General features: G+C 39.5%; 1 protein-coding gene across 3 annotated transcripts in view; it reads left to right on the top strand.

The window, feature by feature from the left end:
- Nucleotides 1-15,655, top strand: part of TBL1X (transducin beta like 1 X-linked) — a 189,456-nt gene extending 173,801 nt beyond the window's left edge. For all 3 annotated transcript variants that reach the window (XM_085052436.1, XM_085052426.1, XM_085052445.1), the window contains 6 exons: nucleotides 4,249-4,370; nucleotides 5,845-5,919; nucleotides 7,846-7,973; nucleotides 9,134-9,299; nucleotides 10,067-10,168; nucleotides 11,249-15,655. In XM_085052436.1, the coding sequence (XP_084908562.1) occupies nucleotides 4,249-4,370; nucleotides 5,845-5,919; nucleotides 7,846-7,973; nucleotides 9,134-9,299; nucleotides 10,067-10,168; nucleotides 11,249-11,275 (620 nt within the window). In that variant the 3' untranslated portion in view covers nucleotides 11,276-15,655. The remainder of the gene's footprint in view (nucleotides 1-4,248; nucleotides 4,371-5,844; nucleotides 5,920-7,845; nucleotides 7,974-9,133; nucleotides 9,300-10,066; nucleotides 10,169-11,248) is intronic.
- The last annotated feature ends 3,145 nt before the right edge of the window (nucleotides 15,656-18,800 follow it).

Here is an 18,800-nt window from a genome sequence, read left to right as displayed (position 1 = left end):
GACACAGTTCTGTGAGAACCAGCTTTGAAAGTCTAAGTGATTCTAGGAGAGGATTTGTAGACCAGCCATGTCTACCTAACTCAACAACCCTGTCATTATCTATGTGCTTGAATAGGACCAAGTGGTGATTCATGAAGAGAACTTTCAGTGGAGTTGTCTGGGATCTTTTCCATTCTCTTTGCTCCTGTTTGAATTAAGCTGATTTGAGGCAGAAGCAGTCAGAACTCTCATGCACTTTGCATTCACCATTGCACTCGTGAAGCTCCTCAGAGTTTCTTAACTTTTAATTTTGCCTTGAAGTTCTTCAGTATTTGCTTTCTCTGATTATTGGAAATCAGCCGTCAGTTTTAAAACCTTGCTGCCCCAAAACCCTGCTTGGGTGGTTACTTGTAGATCTGGTCTGTCTCAAGAAGACACGAGATGCCACAGATATTAAATAATCTCGAATAACAGGTGGTCATTGACATAATCTGAAATTCATCTGAGACCAGACTTGTAAGATGGTGGCTGAATTCATGATCCAAAGTGGCTGAGTTGCCATAGTGAAGAATTTTAAGGAGTATAGTTAAATTGAGTTTAAAACCACGAGAACATTCTGGATTCTGATGCTAGAAATTTCCAGAAAGAAAACTTCCTAGTTCATTGTAACTAATGCATTTTTAAATACAGCAAGGTTTCACAAGGTGCTTAATGGTGGTTAAAAACACATACTTTGATACTAATTTTAAAAAATTATTTTGCACATGCTTTTCAACTCAGTTTCTAGTTGTTCTTATTCTCACATTTACACAAATGTTAATAATATGCAGTAGTAATCTAAATGGTTATTCAACACCAGACAAAAATTATGTCCATGAACACAGCAAATCCATACTCTGAATTTTTTGTCACTCATCTCCTCACTTATTAATGCAGCTGTCAATTTAGAGGCATTGATGTCTGCTGACAGATTTTCTCACTGTGGCATTTTTTTATCTAACATAACTGTTCCATAACAGCAAACTTTGCACATAGAGTGATTTAGTTAATGAGATTCTTAATGGTCCCTAACTAGTAATCTAAATTGTTGTGGATTCAGAACTTGGTTGCCCCTTCAGAATCATGTTCACTGACATGTAAGCTGTCTTAGCAGTGCATCAAGGAGAAATCACTCTATTCCCCTGTTAGCAAGTTGAAAACTCAGCTACGTCTTCCAATGCAATATGTCCATGTCCATCTGCATTAAAAGATTTTTTAAAAAATTTTTTCTATACATGTTGTTTGTCTTTGGACCATGAGATGCATCTGAAGTGTAGATGTAGAGAAGCTAATATTTTTTATTTTTTTTCACTATTTCAAATATGTTTTCATAGGGGTGTAAAGCAGTTAATTATTAAGGAAATTGTTGATAAGAGAAAGCATATATCCTACAAAACCCTCTTCAAGTCAGCCAGACTCTCTGCTCACATGGTGGAGTCTTTGTCCTCACAAGTCTAAAGCCACAAAGACCTCACTTTGTCCACTTTGCATTGCCAGAACAAAGTAACAGCAAATTCCTTTCCATATCTGGAATCTGAAAACCTTGTCTACACAAGGATTAAAGGTGGCATTTTAACAATTAAAAGTCTAGTCTAGGCAGAATACACTTCCTTTAACACGTACTCCTTTGAAGTCTGGAGTAGTTGGCCTGGGAATAATATGAGGCTTTTTTACTCTCTTCTTCTTTACAACAACTGGTTTAGTTAACACCCCATGGACTAAACTGTCAAAATACCTGAGGAAGAGTTCTTTGTATAGGTCTTGAAGGCCTTCATGTCATTGGTGTTCCCATGTCATTTTTAAGGGTTTTTGATCAAAATATGTAAGTATGCAGATAAGTAGCTTCTAGGGTTTCATTATTTTTTTTGCAAAACTATGAATAATCATGGGGCATTTGATCAACATACATATTCACAAAAATTATTTCCTTAAAAAGGAGCTCAGTAATCTAATTTTTACATCTGCTGATAGATGCAGACTGATGTCTATGCCTGAAGGAACAAACTCTTTAATTGATACCAAAAGAGGTATTTGTATGACCCAGTTTTAGCCATCTAGTTGTGTAGTGACAGGACAAGGGGGCAGTGGATTCAAACTGAAAGACAGTAGGTTTAGATGAGATATCAGGAAGGAATTCTTTACTGTGAGGGTGGTGAGGCACTGGAACAGGCTGCTCAGAGAAGCCCAGGTTGGATGGAGCTCTGAGTAATCTGGTCTAGTAAAAGGTGTCTCTGTCCACAGCAGGGGGCTGGAACTAGATGTTCTTTAAGGTCCCTTCCAATCTAAACCATTCTATGATTCTGTGATCTAAGTGCTCTGAGTCACACCTAAATTTGTTCAGAAGAAGCTTAAATTAACGGAGAATTATTATAAAACTGTTATTGTTGGTTTTTGTTTTAACTGCATTTTTTAAGGATTTGTTTCTGCTTATATTATGATATATTATGATATTCTAATTGTTTTTATGCAATTGGCTGGTATCCTGTGGTTTTGGAAATACTTTGGCAATTTGATTACTTGTATCAAGAACCATGTTTAGTTGATTTTTTCAGACCATTTTATGTAGCTACTTATCCAGTAAACATATGATTAAGTACACCAATAAATGAATCAGTGTTAATTATCAGTACTTTATGATTCAAATTATGCTGCAGGGTAAATCCACAGCTTTAGGTGCCAGTAGCTCTCTGAAAATTAGTTTTTGACTCATACATACCATACTAGATATTAGCCCTGAAGGCATATTGCTATTAACAATGATAGATTTTTGTTTGCTCTGAAATAGTAATACAAAGCTTGCAGCATAAAAAGAAAGACAAGCGGGCAGTTAAAGAAACAAAATATTTTATTGTTTCCTGATTCCTCATTCATCTTCACTGGAAAATTCAAAAGTACTCTGCCTTCCTCACACAAATTTCCTATTTCTGCAAGGTAGTAATTCCTTACCTGTCATACAGAATTATTGAGCTTTTTTGTTAATAGTGTAAAAAAAATTTGCATATGAAACAATGACAGCTCTCCATTTTCGTTTGGAGAGCTGCTTGATGATTCAAAAGGTGATGTGAATCTATTTTGTTTTGCAGTTCATAAAAATTATAATAGGAAAAAACATATTTAAATGTAACAGACTTGTCAGAACAGATATCTTTTCACCTCTGTATTACCAGAGTATCTTTCTAAACATGTTTGAGTAAGGAATTTCTTGGTTTCATTTTAATGATAAATTTGCATTGCATCTTTGCCAGGAAGAGATTGAACTTTGTTTCCTATATGCTGGTCTCATTCTGGCACACTTGCGTCTCACAAGAGTGTGCTGAGAATGAAGATTTCTATATTTTAGCAAGTCTTATATCATCCTCTGGAGGGCAGCTAAACTCTATCCTGAGGGAAAAAGCCCAAGCAGCAGTCATAGGAATGCCAGCAAGCTGTTTGTCAGGAGCTCCCTCCTGCTGCTGCTTGTACTCTGCTGTGACATTCTGTAAAAGTTGGGGGATTTTTTCCCATTCCTTTTGCAAAGTGTGTATGTGTGTGTTGCACACAGGCACTGCTCATGCTCATGTGCTCTCTGTGTACAGGGTTTTGTTAGTTCAGTGCTAGTTGATACTAAACCCTCTACAGAAACTCTTCCTCTCATTTCAGATGAGGCTGATCAATGTACCTGCCTAAAATCAGTCCCCAAGCAAGTTAAACTGAATTTTAATGTTATTAATCCATGTGCCTGCACAGAATAATGGGTTTGTGTCAGTGGTTGCATAAAGCTCTAGTGCAAAGGGACGCAGTCTGCTCCTCCACCTTCCCATGTGCTGTGTCTGGCATTCACAGGAACATCCTTGTCCAACCCAGATGAAATTATCCACAGTTTTTCTGGGTTAGTTTTCTTTCCATTTGTTCACTGAACTGGCTTGCAGGGGTGAATACTGGAGATAGCCCACGATATGTGTAGCTGGGAGCACAGAGGGTGGAGGTAGTGTTTTGCCCCCTCTTATTTAACTTAACCCAAAAGATTCTTGTAAGTAGATGCCATCCAAAGCACCCAGACTATCCAATGGAATAGAAAAAATAATTTGTGCATTTCAGACAGTCCCTATCAGCTCTATAACTGGCTGCAGGTGAGAGACCAAGAACTAGCCTGTAGTGTTTCATCCACAGAGGTGATGGGAGGAAAATTATTTGGGATAGCTGTTTCTTTGGTGTGATCCCTGATCTTCCTTCTGTTGTTTGTATTCACAGCTCCTGCTCTGGATGTAGACTGGCAGAACAACACTACTTTTGCCTCCTGCAGTACTGACATGTGCATTCATGTGTGCAGACTTGGCTGCGATCGTCCCGTTAAAACCTTTCAAGGACACACAGTAAGTTTAAGAAGTCCAGAATGATAAGGATAGAATCACAGCAGCATGTTGCAATGATGGCAGATGATATGTTTGCAGGATATGTTCTAGCAGGAAAGGTGTTACATCTCATTGTTTCCCTAAAAACATATTCCTTGGGAGAAGGAAAAAACATATCCCTTGTGAGAAGGGATAAAATGTTCTAAATCACTGTAGGAGGCAAAACCTCCAGCTTAAAGAAGGGGAGTGTTTCTATGTAGCATGAGCTGCAGACTAAAGGCACATTCATAAATAAGATTCAGTTTTCCACTGGCTTAATTCCCTTTACTGAATGAGAGCTATGAATAAGGAGAGAACAGTTTACCTCCAGCCGTTGCTCAGTTTTAGAATCAATTTAATCTGATAAGATATATTTAAGATGCATTTCCCCACTCTTTTCTTGGTGGTATTTAATGACTGACAAAGGTTACTTTTTCTAGATTTCATTTGTGAGAAAAACTGCTATCATATACTGACCCGTAATTTAGGCGTTAGCTTCCAGAATTTGCTATCTTCCCATTGAGGAGAAACTCTGCATTTGGAGACCTTTATCTTAGTCTGTTGTTAAACTGATATTTCATGGCAGGTTGTGCAATCCTAACAACAGACTGGTGCTTTTTATGTTTATATGAAATGCACCATTTTGTATGTGATCCAAATTTTCACTTCAAATATATCTACACTTGCTTTTAATTATCACTGAAACATGTAAAATGTATAAAGCAAAGATTAAATATTTTCCAGCGTTATTTTCACTGAGACCCTGAGCCAATTTATATTTTTAAGAGAACAGTCTTTCTTTATTAAATGCTTTTTTTCTCCTTTTCTGTAGCCCTGGGAAAGCATGGTAAACTTACTGATTACCAAGGGGATACACTAGGCTTATTTAATTACAAAGTGATAGAAAGAGTGATGGAGAGACCATCCTAAACTGTTTAATATTCCATCATGCAATTCATTTACACATATACCTCTCCTTAGAGAGACCAACATTTTTGTAGAGCTGCAATATGAAGAATTAAGTCCACAAAACTTTACACCCCACGACTATCAGTGTTTACTGTTCAAACCTTGTATGTCCAAGTCTACAAAACATTAATGAAAGAAATGCCTCCGTTTTAAAAAGAAACTAATGCTGTATCATCAATCTGTCTGGTTTAAGGGTTTATTTAAATCCTAGCATATGAAGAAAGGATAGGAGAAGCTTTGTGCCAGAGCATGCATCAGAAGATTGTTTGTGTGCATTGTTCACAAGCACAGGATGGTTGCACTCTGAAATGCCACTTAAATAGCATGTTGGGGAGGCAGCACTGCTTTTGTTCACCCCTAAAAGCACCCAGCAGTGTCATTTGTGGGTGAAATTGTTCTATGCATATACCTTGAGTGCCCTCTGCTGAGTGCCCAGTACAATGCAGTAACTGGAATATTTGCTTCATAAAATCACTCTTGATTTCAGAACGAGGTGAATGCAATCAAATGGGACCCATCTGGCATGCTACTAGCATCCTGCTCCGATGACATGACATTAAAGGTAATACAATTTCCATTACTGCTGTTCAAAAAGTAATGACAAAAAATTATGTCTCTTGTTTAGTGTTCTCCAGAATGATGGTACTGTATCACTTCAAACTCTGCATGAAGAGTAGTTTCCATTTTGTCCCGTATTTCTTAAAGCAAATCTAAAAGATTGAACACAGGGAAGCAAACACTGGGGAAATTGAGGCATCCTATCCAAATAAGTGTTACATGACTAATATGCCACTGTCACAGAAAAGTCAGAGTTTAAATATAGATAATACAGAAATTTAGCAGCCCAAACGCCTCTCTCCATTTTCCTTTCCCAGCCACATCAAATGAAGGCTATGTCTGTGTAGGAGTAGCTATATGTTATAATAGCAAAGCTCTCCTGCTGGACTGTTGATTTATGCTGGTTCCTTGAACAAAGCAAATATCTCAGGAGAGATTTGGTTTTGTGGACAGAATTGCACCAGTAATAGTTTCCTCACAGTGTGGTTGTGTTAATTAAGACTCAGATCTCTTTGCACTGCTGATTGACACAGCTGAAGCATGGGATGTTTCTAGCACAAAACTGAGACAGCAGCAGAATTTGCAGATGAGAGCTAAGTGAATGTCAGCATTATGAATATTTCTTCTTGATAGGTAGATTGACTTCTGCTCTTTCTTTGCCACATACCCACAGAGGTTTTCATCATTCTGGATTCCAGATGTGTTACTGCAGACTACTGACAGAGCTGGAAATTACAGAAAACAGGGCCTGAAGGGAGCACCTTGTCTGTCACACTGCCACAAAGCAGTATTGCATAACAATTCTTGCTCTGCTTAAACATCCTGTCTTAGTGATAGCTTATCTTTTTGGTGCCCAGTTGCATGCTGTGCTCTAAAAACCACCATGGCTTGATGCTGTTGGTACCAGTTCAAATTCCTGACCACTGAATTTGGCACAAGAGCTAGTGGTTTGCTGTCCCTGGTCTCGCCTGTTTATAAAAACCTTCAGTGATGGAGACTGCAAATGCTCCAAATTTAGGCACTTATTCTTCTTCATTTTCCTTTGTAAATTAATCGTCTCCAACTTCTTTTACTTCTTCTTTTAATCAACTCCAACTTCTATGTTTGGAATTTGTGATCTTCTCATATAACTTCTTGGTGCACACTGCCTGTCAGCCAAAGAACATGGCTGAGTTTTATGAAGCATTTCCAAAAGCACTCTCAGGTATACCACTGGGAATTCAGCATAAGAGCACATCATTTCTCTTATGGTGCAGACTTACAGTAACTGACATTTTTGGTATCTCTCTGAAACTGACTGACTAAATTTGAGTTATTTTCCCTGCTGTTAATTCCTTCATCTTATTTTCTCAGTTAGCTGAAGAAAAGAGGTACTAAATTACCTGTCGTCTTTATTGAGCATATTCTTCATCTCACACTGAAGTATTTGGCCATGTAACACTTCAGAAACAGCTGACTGTCTTCCAGCTTCTGTACTGTTAAAAACATGAGGAAGACAAATGGAGTTCAGAAGGAAAATGAAAATTTTACTAGCATAAGAGAAAATTGCTATATTCTAAGCAATTGCTAGAATTTTCTCCTCATTCTTTAAAATTACTGCTGTGGCAATGTGTGACTTAAACTTCAAGTTAAACTTCTTCAAAACAGATTAACTTAAACTTCTGTATGAAAATAGTTACAGGCTCTGGGCAGTACAGCAACTCTTTAGTTCTTCTCTATTGAATAAATACTATTAAATATGTAACTCCCCATTGGAGTTATTTTAATATATGTGCCAAATTGCTGCATTAATAAATTATGTTTATGTGTATTCGAGTGAGTCGAGATCTCAAATAAACAAATGGTAAGAATAACACAGAACTGAAATAATTCACCTGAGAAGAGATTAATAATGTTGCCATTTTCCCCCTTCATTTTTTCACTGACTTAGATTTGGAGTATGAAGCAAGATACCTGTGTACATGATCTTCAGGCTCACAGCAAAGAGATTTATACTATCAAATGGAGCCCTACAGGACCAGGCACCAGCAACCCAAACTCCAACATCATGTTAGCAAGGTAAAAAAATATGCTTCTTATTCTTGCCTGCCAAGAAGGATCATCTTTCTGACATGTTACCCTACTGTCACTTTGCCATCAGTCTTCCTGCAGACAATTCCGCTAAAAAGTATCTGTGTATGTAACTTGGGGGGATGGATACAAAGGGAAAGGATTCATATTTGAAAAAGGAAGGGGGGAGGGGGGAAGAAAGAAAATTGAGTCATGTGATATTTAGCTTTTCAGCTGCCTTGATAAAATGGTTGTAAATTTGGCATTGCACCTTCACATCCAGCATCGAGTTGTTAGGACTGAAAATCCTGACTGAGGCAGGTGGCATCCCTTCAGGTAGCTGGAGTGGTTTCTAACTGAGGTCATGCAACTCAACTGGGCACATACAGACAATTTTTATAGCCTTCTTAGTTAACAGAGAAAAGCTTGAATAGTCTTTAAAGTTCCACTCGAAAATCGGTGCAAAATTCTTCTTTGGTCTTAGAAAATATATTTGCTGGTAGAGCACCAGTTGATGGTAGTACTGTGGGATTATCAGATCAGCTCATGCAATCTGGGGAGGAGTTGTATCAAAACTGGTTTATTTTCCTCCTTAGTCTGGGAGTGGACATGGAAGAACTTCACTTTCTTGGAGTTATTCTTTTAATATTATTTTTAATGCCAATTATTTCTTTTGCCTTTCTCTAAGCCCACAGTCTGGGATTTAGATGGGATGAGGCAAAAAGCATCACTGAAACAAAGTGAAAATAACCGCAGTTCTAGAGAATTACAGAATGCTAATTCATTCAACAGTGTGAATCCATCAGGAATAAGTTCTCTCTGGAACCATTTATCTTATTAATGGCAGTATATATTTGACCTTTCTGAATAATAGCAGGTGGAATCTCAAAAGGAGGGAGCTTGGCCTTCTTAGGGGCTATATACAGCACTCCTAAATAGATCCTAAGGGTCCTCATACAAGAATTCAGTTCTATAGCTGTAGTGCTTAAGATAAAAAAAACATAAAGGCTGTGGAACATATTAGCTTTTCTGTCTGACCCATTATCTCTTGCTTAGGCAAGGGAAAAAAAGAAAAAACTGTGGTATTCTCTTACAACATTTACAGTATCACTCTGCAAATTGATTAACACCCAAATGATTACATTCTTGTGTTTGAATGCTTCTTGCAGTGCTTCGTTTGATTCCACTGTTCGGCTGTGGGACGTTGACCGGGGAGTCTGCATCCATACTTTAACAAAGCATCAAGAGCCTGTCTACAGTGTAGCTTTTAGTCCTGATGGAAAATATCTAGCCAGTGGGTCCTTTGACAAATGTGTCCATATATGGAATACTCAGGTACTGTTTTGCTTCATGTGAAGCACATCTGGTTTAGATGACACATTAATAGCAAAAGCTTAAATGGAAAATGTATGTACCTAGGTCATGCATGACCTGCCAGCCAGGGTGAAGCTGATTGTATTGGCTGGCACAAATCCATGGCATTTGAGTCACTCAGGTGCAGAGAGGTGACTGCCCAGAACAGTTCTGCTCAGTCTGCTTTGTATGCTAAAACACGTAGCATGCATGAAAATAGGTACATTGTTTTGGGTCATCAGCTTTGTGAAGCAAAGGTGTGGATTGATTCTTAGAAATAAGGGATACTTTTATTTAGTTACAAACTGAGTTCAGCTGAGTGTGATGGTCCTGGCTTAGACTTTGTGAAGAGGGGATATAGATACAAAGATGTACAGGCAGGGGTCTGGTGATATTCTGGAGAAAAGTGTGACATCACAGCTCCACAGATGTAATCCTGGATACTGATGCCTCATGACCTGAATTAGCAATGAACTATGGAAAAGTTCAGCCTAACTCCCCAGGCATTTACTGTTACACAGCTGACAAAAACAGATGTCTTAAGGGTCCTACTGTTTCTGTAGGAGCCTGTTGCTCTTCATTATCAAAGACCAGTTTCCTAACTGTTTCCTAGCCAGTTTGCATCACCATATGGAGATGGCCCTAGCTGGGTGATGTGAATAGCTGCCCCTTTTAACATAGTGCCACATGACAGAGAAAAAGAAGGGGAACTGCTGAATGCAATGTGTGCATGCTGTTTTGCTTTGTAGAGTGGAACTCTAGTACATAGCTACAGAGGCACCGGGGGCATCTTTGAAGTCTGCTGGAATGCTAGAGGAGACAAAGTGGGAGCAAGTGCATCAGACGGATCGGTAAGGATCGCCAAACATTGCACAGGTTGGGTGGAGATTTCTTTTCTGGGGAGCATCAACGAGAAACAGGGTGCTGTATTTACCTCCTGGGGACAGAGCTGAAGGTGGAGGCAGCTCAAGACATGAATAAGTAGCTTTATTTAAGCGTAGTGCATTAAAAATGCTCCTGTTTTGAAAGGTTTTGAATACTAGGAGGTGGTGTTCCTGTTGGAAATGAAGAGTGCTTGTGGAATAGGTGAACACTGCTGAAGATAAGAATGACTTTTAAATACATATTTGACAAGAACAGTAGTGTTGTGTCTATCATTGTCAGTCAATTTTTAATGAAGATCAGATCACAGCATGCAACTCTTTAACAAACAGTTAACCTGAGGCTTTCTGAGTTTGATTCCAAAGAAGAATATTCCTATTCCCTTGAACAGGAATAGCTAAGAGAGGAATTTTTCAGCATGATGCCCAAAGATCTCATCATGTGGTAAAAGAGAAATATTGCTGTGGCGATACTGATTATTCCTTACTATTTTTTTTTGCTTTTAATGTTACTTCTAAAATAATTCAATTGTAGCCGATCAGCTTGTGAAGGACACTCATGACTGGCTGGTATAACTACTTTGTAGCAGTATTTTTCAACTGCTTTTAACAAAGGAAGCACCTATTACATGATTCAGCTGTTTGATCTCAGTTGTGCCATCTCAGACGGTGCCATGCTTGGCTCCCAACAGCTGCTCCAAATGGGGATATGTCCACTGTCATGCCTGCCAAGCCTGCATCTGTTCTGGATCTATTTCAGAAGGGAAAGTAGACATGATATTTAGACAACTGAATAGATCCCATAATCTCATCTGGGATGTGCCACTGAAATATTTGTTTGTAAACCAATGCAAGCCCAGCTAAATGTTAAATGTGTGGGCTTCACTTGGGCTTCCTCCCGTGTCAGTTTGTTCCTTTACTTGTGTGCCTGTAAAGCAGTCCTCGAGACAGGCTGGTTTGAGGCTGGGGAGTGTAACAGTCACCTGGCTGTACAGGGATTTCCACATCACCTTCCCAAATGGTTCTTAATGCGGGGTCTTCTCTCTGCAGGTTTGTGTTCTAGATCTGCGGAAGTAAAAGTGAAATGTTTTAGAAGAAATTTCAAATGGACCAGCAGTGAATGTGTGGGGAGAAGCACTCTTCAAAACTATTCTTAACAGCTCCAGAACTGTACAAACTTGAACAAAGTTAGAGTGTACCATGAAACCAACTCTCCCTGGCCACAGGTGACTTGTATTTTGTTCGTAAACTTCATCAAGGAGTAAAAACGCAGTCACTTCAGAGGGGGAGGGAATGGTTTCCACCTGGAACATTCAGCCTTGGAAGCATGAAGCCACCAGCTAGGCATTGCACTGTTTGGTTTGCATCTGAGAACTTGCTCTGATGGCTGGGGAAAAAAAAGCTGTGCCAAAAAAAAATTAATAAAAAGGAAAAAAAAAAAAAAAGAAAAAAAAGAAAGAAAAATGCTGTGATAAACCAAAAGGGAAAAAAAATCCTCCTCCATGCGGTGTTGTATTTTTTCCTTCCAATTTGGACACTACAGTTGCTCTCCCAAAGGACGTTCAAAGACCAGTTTGTACTGATGAAATGCTCAACTTTGTAATCACAACACTTTCTATTTTCTAGACTACTTTTTTTGTTCAGTGGTTTTTCTATCAGCTGGAATATTACAGCCTGGAGGATGCCAGGCTTAGGATGAAACTTTTGTTTTCCTTTTATTTCTCCCTTCCACTCCCAACTTCTCCTTCCTTTTTTTTCTCCTCTTTCTTTTTGCCCTTTTTTTAATTTCTCTTTTCCCTGTATGCCCATAGTAGATGCAGCCAGGTGGACGACTATGAAAATTTTTGACAGACTGCTTCTCCTCTCTTCTATATCTTCCTTTTCCTTTCTTCTCTCAGTTTAAAAGAAAAAAAAATCCTCCATGCTTCAGATCTTAGCGTCTCAAGGGCACTTTCAGCAAATTGTGTAATAAGTGCTTTATATAAGAATGCAGTGCTGGGGAAGATTTTTACAGGAGAAAGATGACTTTTAACAGAAAGAACCCAGTGTATTTTTGGAAAAAAAATATTTTTTATGTTAAACAGTTTTAAAAGCCTAAAATGGCCACAAAATGTACACCAGTTGTGTAATTCAAGCAAAAAGAATGACAGAGTCCAGGGAACATGAAAGGTGCAGTATCCTTTTTCTCTCCTCTTTCAGAAAGTGCTGTAACAAAAGGTGGTGTTTGATACAATATATACCAGTCCTTTACTAAGGTCCTTTTCCAGCAGTCAGCCATTTACATAGCCTCATTTCATTTTTTGTGGCTGTTTGATGATGTACACTTATTCAAAGAGATTCAGAAGCCTGAGACTATAAATACAGCATTCCTTTTCTCTAGCCTATATTTCTGTTTGTTTTCAGTAACCAGGAGAAAATGCTTGTGTATCTTCTTTCCTCTAGAGATAGTTCAGATTTCGACAAAACTTGGGTTTGGCTGCCTGTGGCCTTGCTGGGCAATGCTGTCTTCCACTATTCATTATTCCAGTAAGTCAGTGGGGATTTACCACTGACTTAATGAGACCAATTCAACTGAAATATATTGACTGCATCTGTCACTGTTGAAGAATGGACTCTTGCCAAGCTGCTGTCCATCCATGGACCACACACACAAAGAAGCAGGCTGTGCCATTGCAGCAGGTGGTGCTGCTGTCACCTTCAGCCATGCTGCATCCTGCAAGGAAAGCTCTGGGTCTGCACTTGGAGGCTCACTATCTGCCCAGACAGGTTTAGCCTCAAGGGTGTCCTCAGTGTGGTGCTCAGAAGACAACCTTGAATTCATTAGGTAATGACATGGTAAAGGATATATGTTATATCTCAACATGTAAACCACTATAAAGTTGTGGTGGGTGAAGTGGTCAGAATGACAAGGGAGAGTTCCAAAGCACCACCTTGCATTGGAAATACTGTTCCCTTTGGACAAGATTTCCTTACTGCAACCCTGACACCTGCACAGCTGCCAGCTGAAGACTGCACTACTCTAATTGAGGAAATGATGAATGCAAAGAAGAGCACATAGGCAGAGTTTACTTAAGGGCTGTAAACTGTGAGGCAGCCTTGGGGTGGTGTCAGTCATTACTTAGATCCTCAGAAGTGGCCAAGTCACACAGGTGTCCTCGCTAGCCCACAGCCTAGGCTAGAATCTGTAGGAGAGAGAAAACAGGCCACAAACCTCTTGACAGATGTAGTACCTTCCTGCCCAAAGTCACTGTAACACAGCATCTTCTTCTTGATTTGACCACCGCTGCTGAAGGTGTGGATTTGTTCTGAGCAAACCCAGAGCCCTCTAGCTGAAGTGGTGATGTGAGACTTTCTGAGCCCCACAGCATCATCATGGAATCTGAATGCCAGCTTTTCTCTTGAATTTTCTTCTCTTTATGCTTGCATCTGTAGGGAATCCTAGTCCTTCCAGTGGAACTAGCCACTGCCTGCTTCAGCTGCATTTCTTGAAGATACACCTTTGGAAAGGAGAAAAGAATGGAAAGAAGTAACTGCTAAATGTGTTACTCAGTCCTGAGGTGAAAACAGTTACCAGAGATTTTGGTTATTACTGTCAGTTAGGCTTGTTTGTAATTTATCTCAAATAATTGGATGCTAGACAGTATCAAGGATTATTTGTGGTGTTAAATGATTTTATGTGTTGGTTTTAGTTTTCTGTGCCAAGAGCATGGACTGTGTAGATCACCATGTGGCAGTTTTGCACTCTTTTGTAATAACCACATATACCTGCTAATTTAAAGTCACTACTTTTTTTTTTTAAAAAGAGGACTTGCTCAAAGAGAGCCTTGAACTTGAATATAAAGGCGTAATGTGGTTTTATAAAGCACGGTTTGGACAATGATTTGATTGCAGTCATTCCATGTAAACGGTTAAATTCCTACGCTGCTTTTTGGTGGCATTTCTGAGAATAACAAGCAGAAGTTGCTGGTCTGTGGGAGGGCAGCACTGATGGGGCTCTGGCCTTGCTCCTGTCCCTTGAGTGACACCTGAATAGGCCAGAGCTCAGGATTTGAAGAGATTAATTTGCTCAGTGCTGCATGACTGGCTGGCTGCACAGCCTGTGTTGGTAGTTGTTCCCAGGATAGCTACTGTAGATAACAGGGCAGTGGCTGTGACGCCTGTTCCTTTTTCCTTTTTTTCCATTTTTTTAATTTGTCAGAACACCACTTTTCCTCTGCTTGCCTACATGGAGGTAAGAAGCCAAGGGAAACAAAATTTGAATATCTGTTGGTTCACAAAGCTCATGTGTGAGAGAGGCTGCTGCTCCAAAAAGTTTTCTGTATGGACCATCAGGACTGAAAACAGTGTATGTGAGGAGATCAGAAAATTCACTTTTCTTTCTCTCCACAAGATCCTAAAGACTGGAAAATCCTGGAAGATGCTGTAGGAGATAGTTTTCAGATAAAATGAGAGCTATTAAGGAAGGCAGAAGGTGTAGCTGCAAGGTTAATCTTAGCCTAAGGACATGGTTTCTCCAGGACATGGACAGTGGGGAGAGAGAGGCTTTTCCAGGCTGCAGTTGAAGGTGGCTGTCCCAGCCCAGAGCTGCAGCACTGAGCTCCTGGGAGCTCTCCCTTCCCTCCAGCAGCAGCACATTCCCGAGCTGGCAGAACCTCTCTGCGACTCCCCTGCAACAGAATTGCACCAAGCAACAGCCCAGGGGACTTCCTGAGATTTCTTCTTAGAATTTTGTTTATAGTTCTTTGTAACAGAAGAGAAATGGAAAAACCTAAGTGACCAAACAGGATTGTGAAACCATCCAGAGACTTGCTGGATTTTTATTATTGCTGGCTGTCTGGAACTGGCCTTGAAGTGAAAAAAACCCAGTTTCTGAAAAACCACTAAACTCTGTGGGTTAGAAGGATACTGAATCTTTTATGTAGAAAACACTGGGTCCCTTATGGGGCAATAAAGGGCCTGACTTACAGGGTTATACACACATTAACCCCATGCTACATCTTAGAAATTTCTTTTTAATTTGTTTAAAAAAAAAAGAAAAAAATAGCTAATTTTAGAGCCAAGTGAAGTGCACTTTGTCAAATGTAAGGGTCTGCTTTGTTTTTGGGTTTCTTTTTCTTTTTCCCTTTTTAATTTTTCCTCTTTTTTTTTCCTCTTACTGCCTTTTTAAAAGATGTGGTTCTTTGTCAATTGCAGAAATGTTCTTTCAGCCACTCACTGAAATTCTGAATTCTGGCTTCTGCAGTTTTTATTGTCTGTGTCAGACTTGCAGCCAGACTTGGTTCTCATTTAAGCATTTCCCAGGTTCTGTTGAAACAACATCAACCCTTATTTTGTTTCTCCCCCACCCACACTTTCTTCAAATTCACCTTGTGTATTGTAGCTCATTTGTTTTAAGGAGAGAATCAACAGATCATATTCAGTGTCTTGAATAAATTGCTATATTTTGATATTAGAGAATTCTGTGCGTGTTGTTCCTTATTCTTTTCTGGCTGTTTTGCATCCTGTGCATAAGAGCTGGGGTTGAGTGACTTAAACTGTGATGGGGTGTCACATTCTGGTGTCACAGCTTAAGTCATGATGGGGTGTCACCAGCCTGTGGGTGTTTAAAAACCTTGGCCACGGGTTTGTAGGATTTTGTAACACACAATGCACAGAGGCTTTAGCTTTAATTTTCTTTACTTTATTACAGATTACCACAAACACCACACACCTCATCATTAGCAAATACACCTATAATAAAGAAAACATATATATAAGAAAATAATATCTGCAGCATTGGTATAGCCACAATCAATGATCCAGCAGCAATACATTTATAGCAACAGTCAAATATAGCAGCACCCAATAGTAGTAGCAATTTAGTGTATATGTGTGTGCATATATATACATATATAAAAATTACAGTTTACAACTAAGTTGTTACTACTGAAGCAAAGTTGGCAGTAATATAACAGCAGACAAATTTAGGATAGGTTAATTACATGTATAGATTAGACACCAAGCTGTAGATCTCAGAAGGGGCCCAGCCAGGCCAGAGATGGGAGGATGAAACAGGGCAGCCCCAGGCTGGGGCTCAGTGAGAGAACAGAACAACAGGCAGGATCTCCCCTCAGACAAAATCCATGTCATGTTTGGAGTCAGCAAGGCTTCCCCAACAATGGTCCAAGGTCTTTCAGGACAGCACATGCAGACCTGTGTAGGAAAGGGGCTGCAAGTGTGTGCAGTGCAGGAAGGGAGAGAAGCTGTTTTGGATAGAAAGGCATTTCTCTGTCATGGAGACATAAGAGGGTACAGGACACCGCCACTTAGAGCAGCCAGTGAATGCTATTAATTTCTGGTTTTCACCTGGGACATCCAAGAGATTATGATTTCTGTTCTATTTCGGGACTTTTCCTGCTCTTGCAGGTAAAACAGCTAATGGAAGTTACCAATACATGCTTTCTCAGGATGTTATCCCCGTTTGCCAGACTACTTTTCAGCTTTTCAGATGATGATACTATCACAGTTCCTTGGGCTTGCACTTTCTAAAGGTATCTCAGGATGTCTCTGGTATCCAGCTGCACTTCAGAGATGCTGGTTGTGCTTCTCAAGAATGTTTTCTGGTCCCCAGGCTCACAGCTCCCAGGCTAGCTGGCAATTTCTCTCTCAGAATTTTGGCAGACTTCTGTTGAATATTTTTTCCCTTTTAACCAGGTCACCTTTATGGCTGCTCATATCACACATTTACTGTTTGATTTTATTTCCTCCCATGCTGTATTAATTGGAGATCTATACAACTGGTAAGGAAGCAATTTGAGTAAGATTGTGTTGAAGTACTTTTTTAAAAAGTTGTCTTCAAGAAAGTTTCCTGAAAAGGAAGTTTCTCCATACAAAATAAATTGGGGTGTAGTTCTGATCAAGGTAAATTGTTAATTTTTCTTTAAGCTAGCCAGGCTAAAATTCAACCTTGCTTGAGCAGTTGGAAGGTTTTGAAGAACTTCAGAATATTCCACTCATGTGAAGTTGTCACACTGTCCCCTCAATGGGCTTCCTCTCTCTGCTTAGGGCTCAAGACACTGACCTCAAACGATACAGGAGGAGGGGCTGCTTAGCTTTAACAGGCTGAATGTTGTGCAGATTTTGGTTGGGTTTTATTCCACAGAATGGTTTCCATGGTACTTAGTGGAGGATTCAACATGAAATGGGATTTTTGCTTTGTGAGCATGTAAGAGGCTGAACCATTGACCTGGGCTAAGGCTGATTGTCCAAAGCCTTCAAAAGGAATTAGTGCTCAGAACAAACACAGTCCTGTGTGTCACATCATCTAGTTCTGAGGTGTTTAAGGACCCAGAGCATTAAGTTAAGATGAATATATAACATTTGGGAAGACAGAGGGGCGAGAAAAACAGATGCTGCTGCTGATGCTGATGATGAGCACCTTAGCACATCATGTACTCTAAAAAGAGAATGCAATGCCCTTTCATGACACTTGTGTCTGTTGATGTTCTGACATTTGCACACCATTAATGTCTTCATAACAGCTTCCCAGAATAAAGAATGTGAGAGCTAAGGAGACAGCCACAGTGGGACTGGAGCTTCATGGGCAGTGCTATATAAAACCTCTCACATTACCTGCTTCTTAAATGCTATGTGATGGTCCTATTTTTAGTCATGTTATTTTCAGGCATGTTTTCAGACAATGTATGACTTTCAAACTAAAACTGTAGTTAAGTTTTCCTGCATTTATTCTATATATATTTACTCAGCCTGAAAATTATGTGACAACTAACACTGGAAGCATTGAGCAGAACTAAACACTCGCTCCTCATTTCTGTCAGTGTGCAGTACAATTAAGAGTACTTTTAGAGCTGTTCTGGGAAGATGTAATATTGTAGCATCTCACTCAAAACTACTCCTTTCCCTACCATCATTCTGTGTCATTTCCGGCCAAGGGTGAGATCAGCATGGACCATTAAGAGCACATGCAATTTCATATCAAAGCTCTGTGGTAATTTTTAAAGCTTTGAAGTCTCTTAAGTGAAGAAATTACTCACTTGGCAAGGAATTTATCATCATTGCTGACTCCTTTCCCAATAGGAAGGAAGGTCTTTGTTTCCGTAGAGATAGTTTTTTTCCATTTCCTTTTGAATATATTCACAAAACCAAAAGAATACAAAATCTAATAACTGCAGGAAAGCAGCTATATCCTCTTTTATGGCTGCAAGGTCTCACGCGTTTTACCTTCAAAGAAGAAGCCTTGGCTTCACCAGGTAATTCATTAGTAATTATTTCAATACAGGAGACCAAAAAAAAGATTCTGCTCATCACTTCCCTAATCCTTCCCCTTAAATACTGGGACAAAGTTGACATCCTCATCCTTCACTAGAGTAATTCATCACAGTCAAATGCACCACAGGCAAAAATGGATTTGGCTGCAAAGCACTGCCATTCTGTAGTTCCAAAACTGAGAATTACCTCTCTAGGCTTCTGAAAATCCATGGTGTCAAGTGAGCATTGCATCCCTACATTTTGTTGCAGTTCCTGAAAAACTCTGAATATTTTCTTGAAGGGAAAGACAGAAATGTCAGACCCTTAGGAAGGTTTTTGAGACTTCTGCAATCCT

Source organism: Lichenostomus cassidix, chromosome 1 (genome assembly GCF_008360975.1).
Source record: "Lichenostomus cassidix isolate B80296 chromosome 1, HeHo_3.0, whole genome shotgun sequence".
Lineage (NCBI taxonomy): Eukaryota > Metazoa > Chordata > Aves > Passeriformes > Meliphagidae > Lichenostomus > Lichenostomus cassidix.
This window is presented reverse-complemented; position numbering and strand designations above follow the sequence as displayed.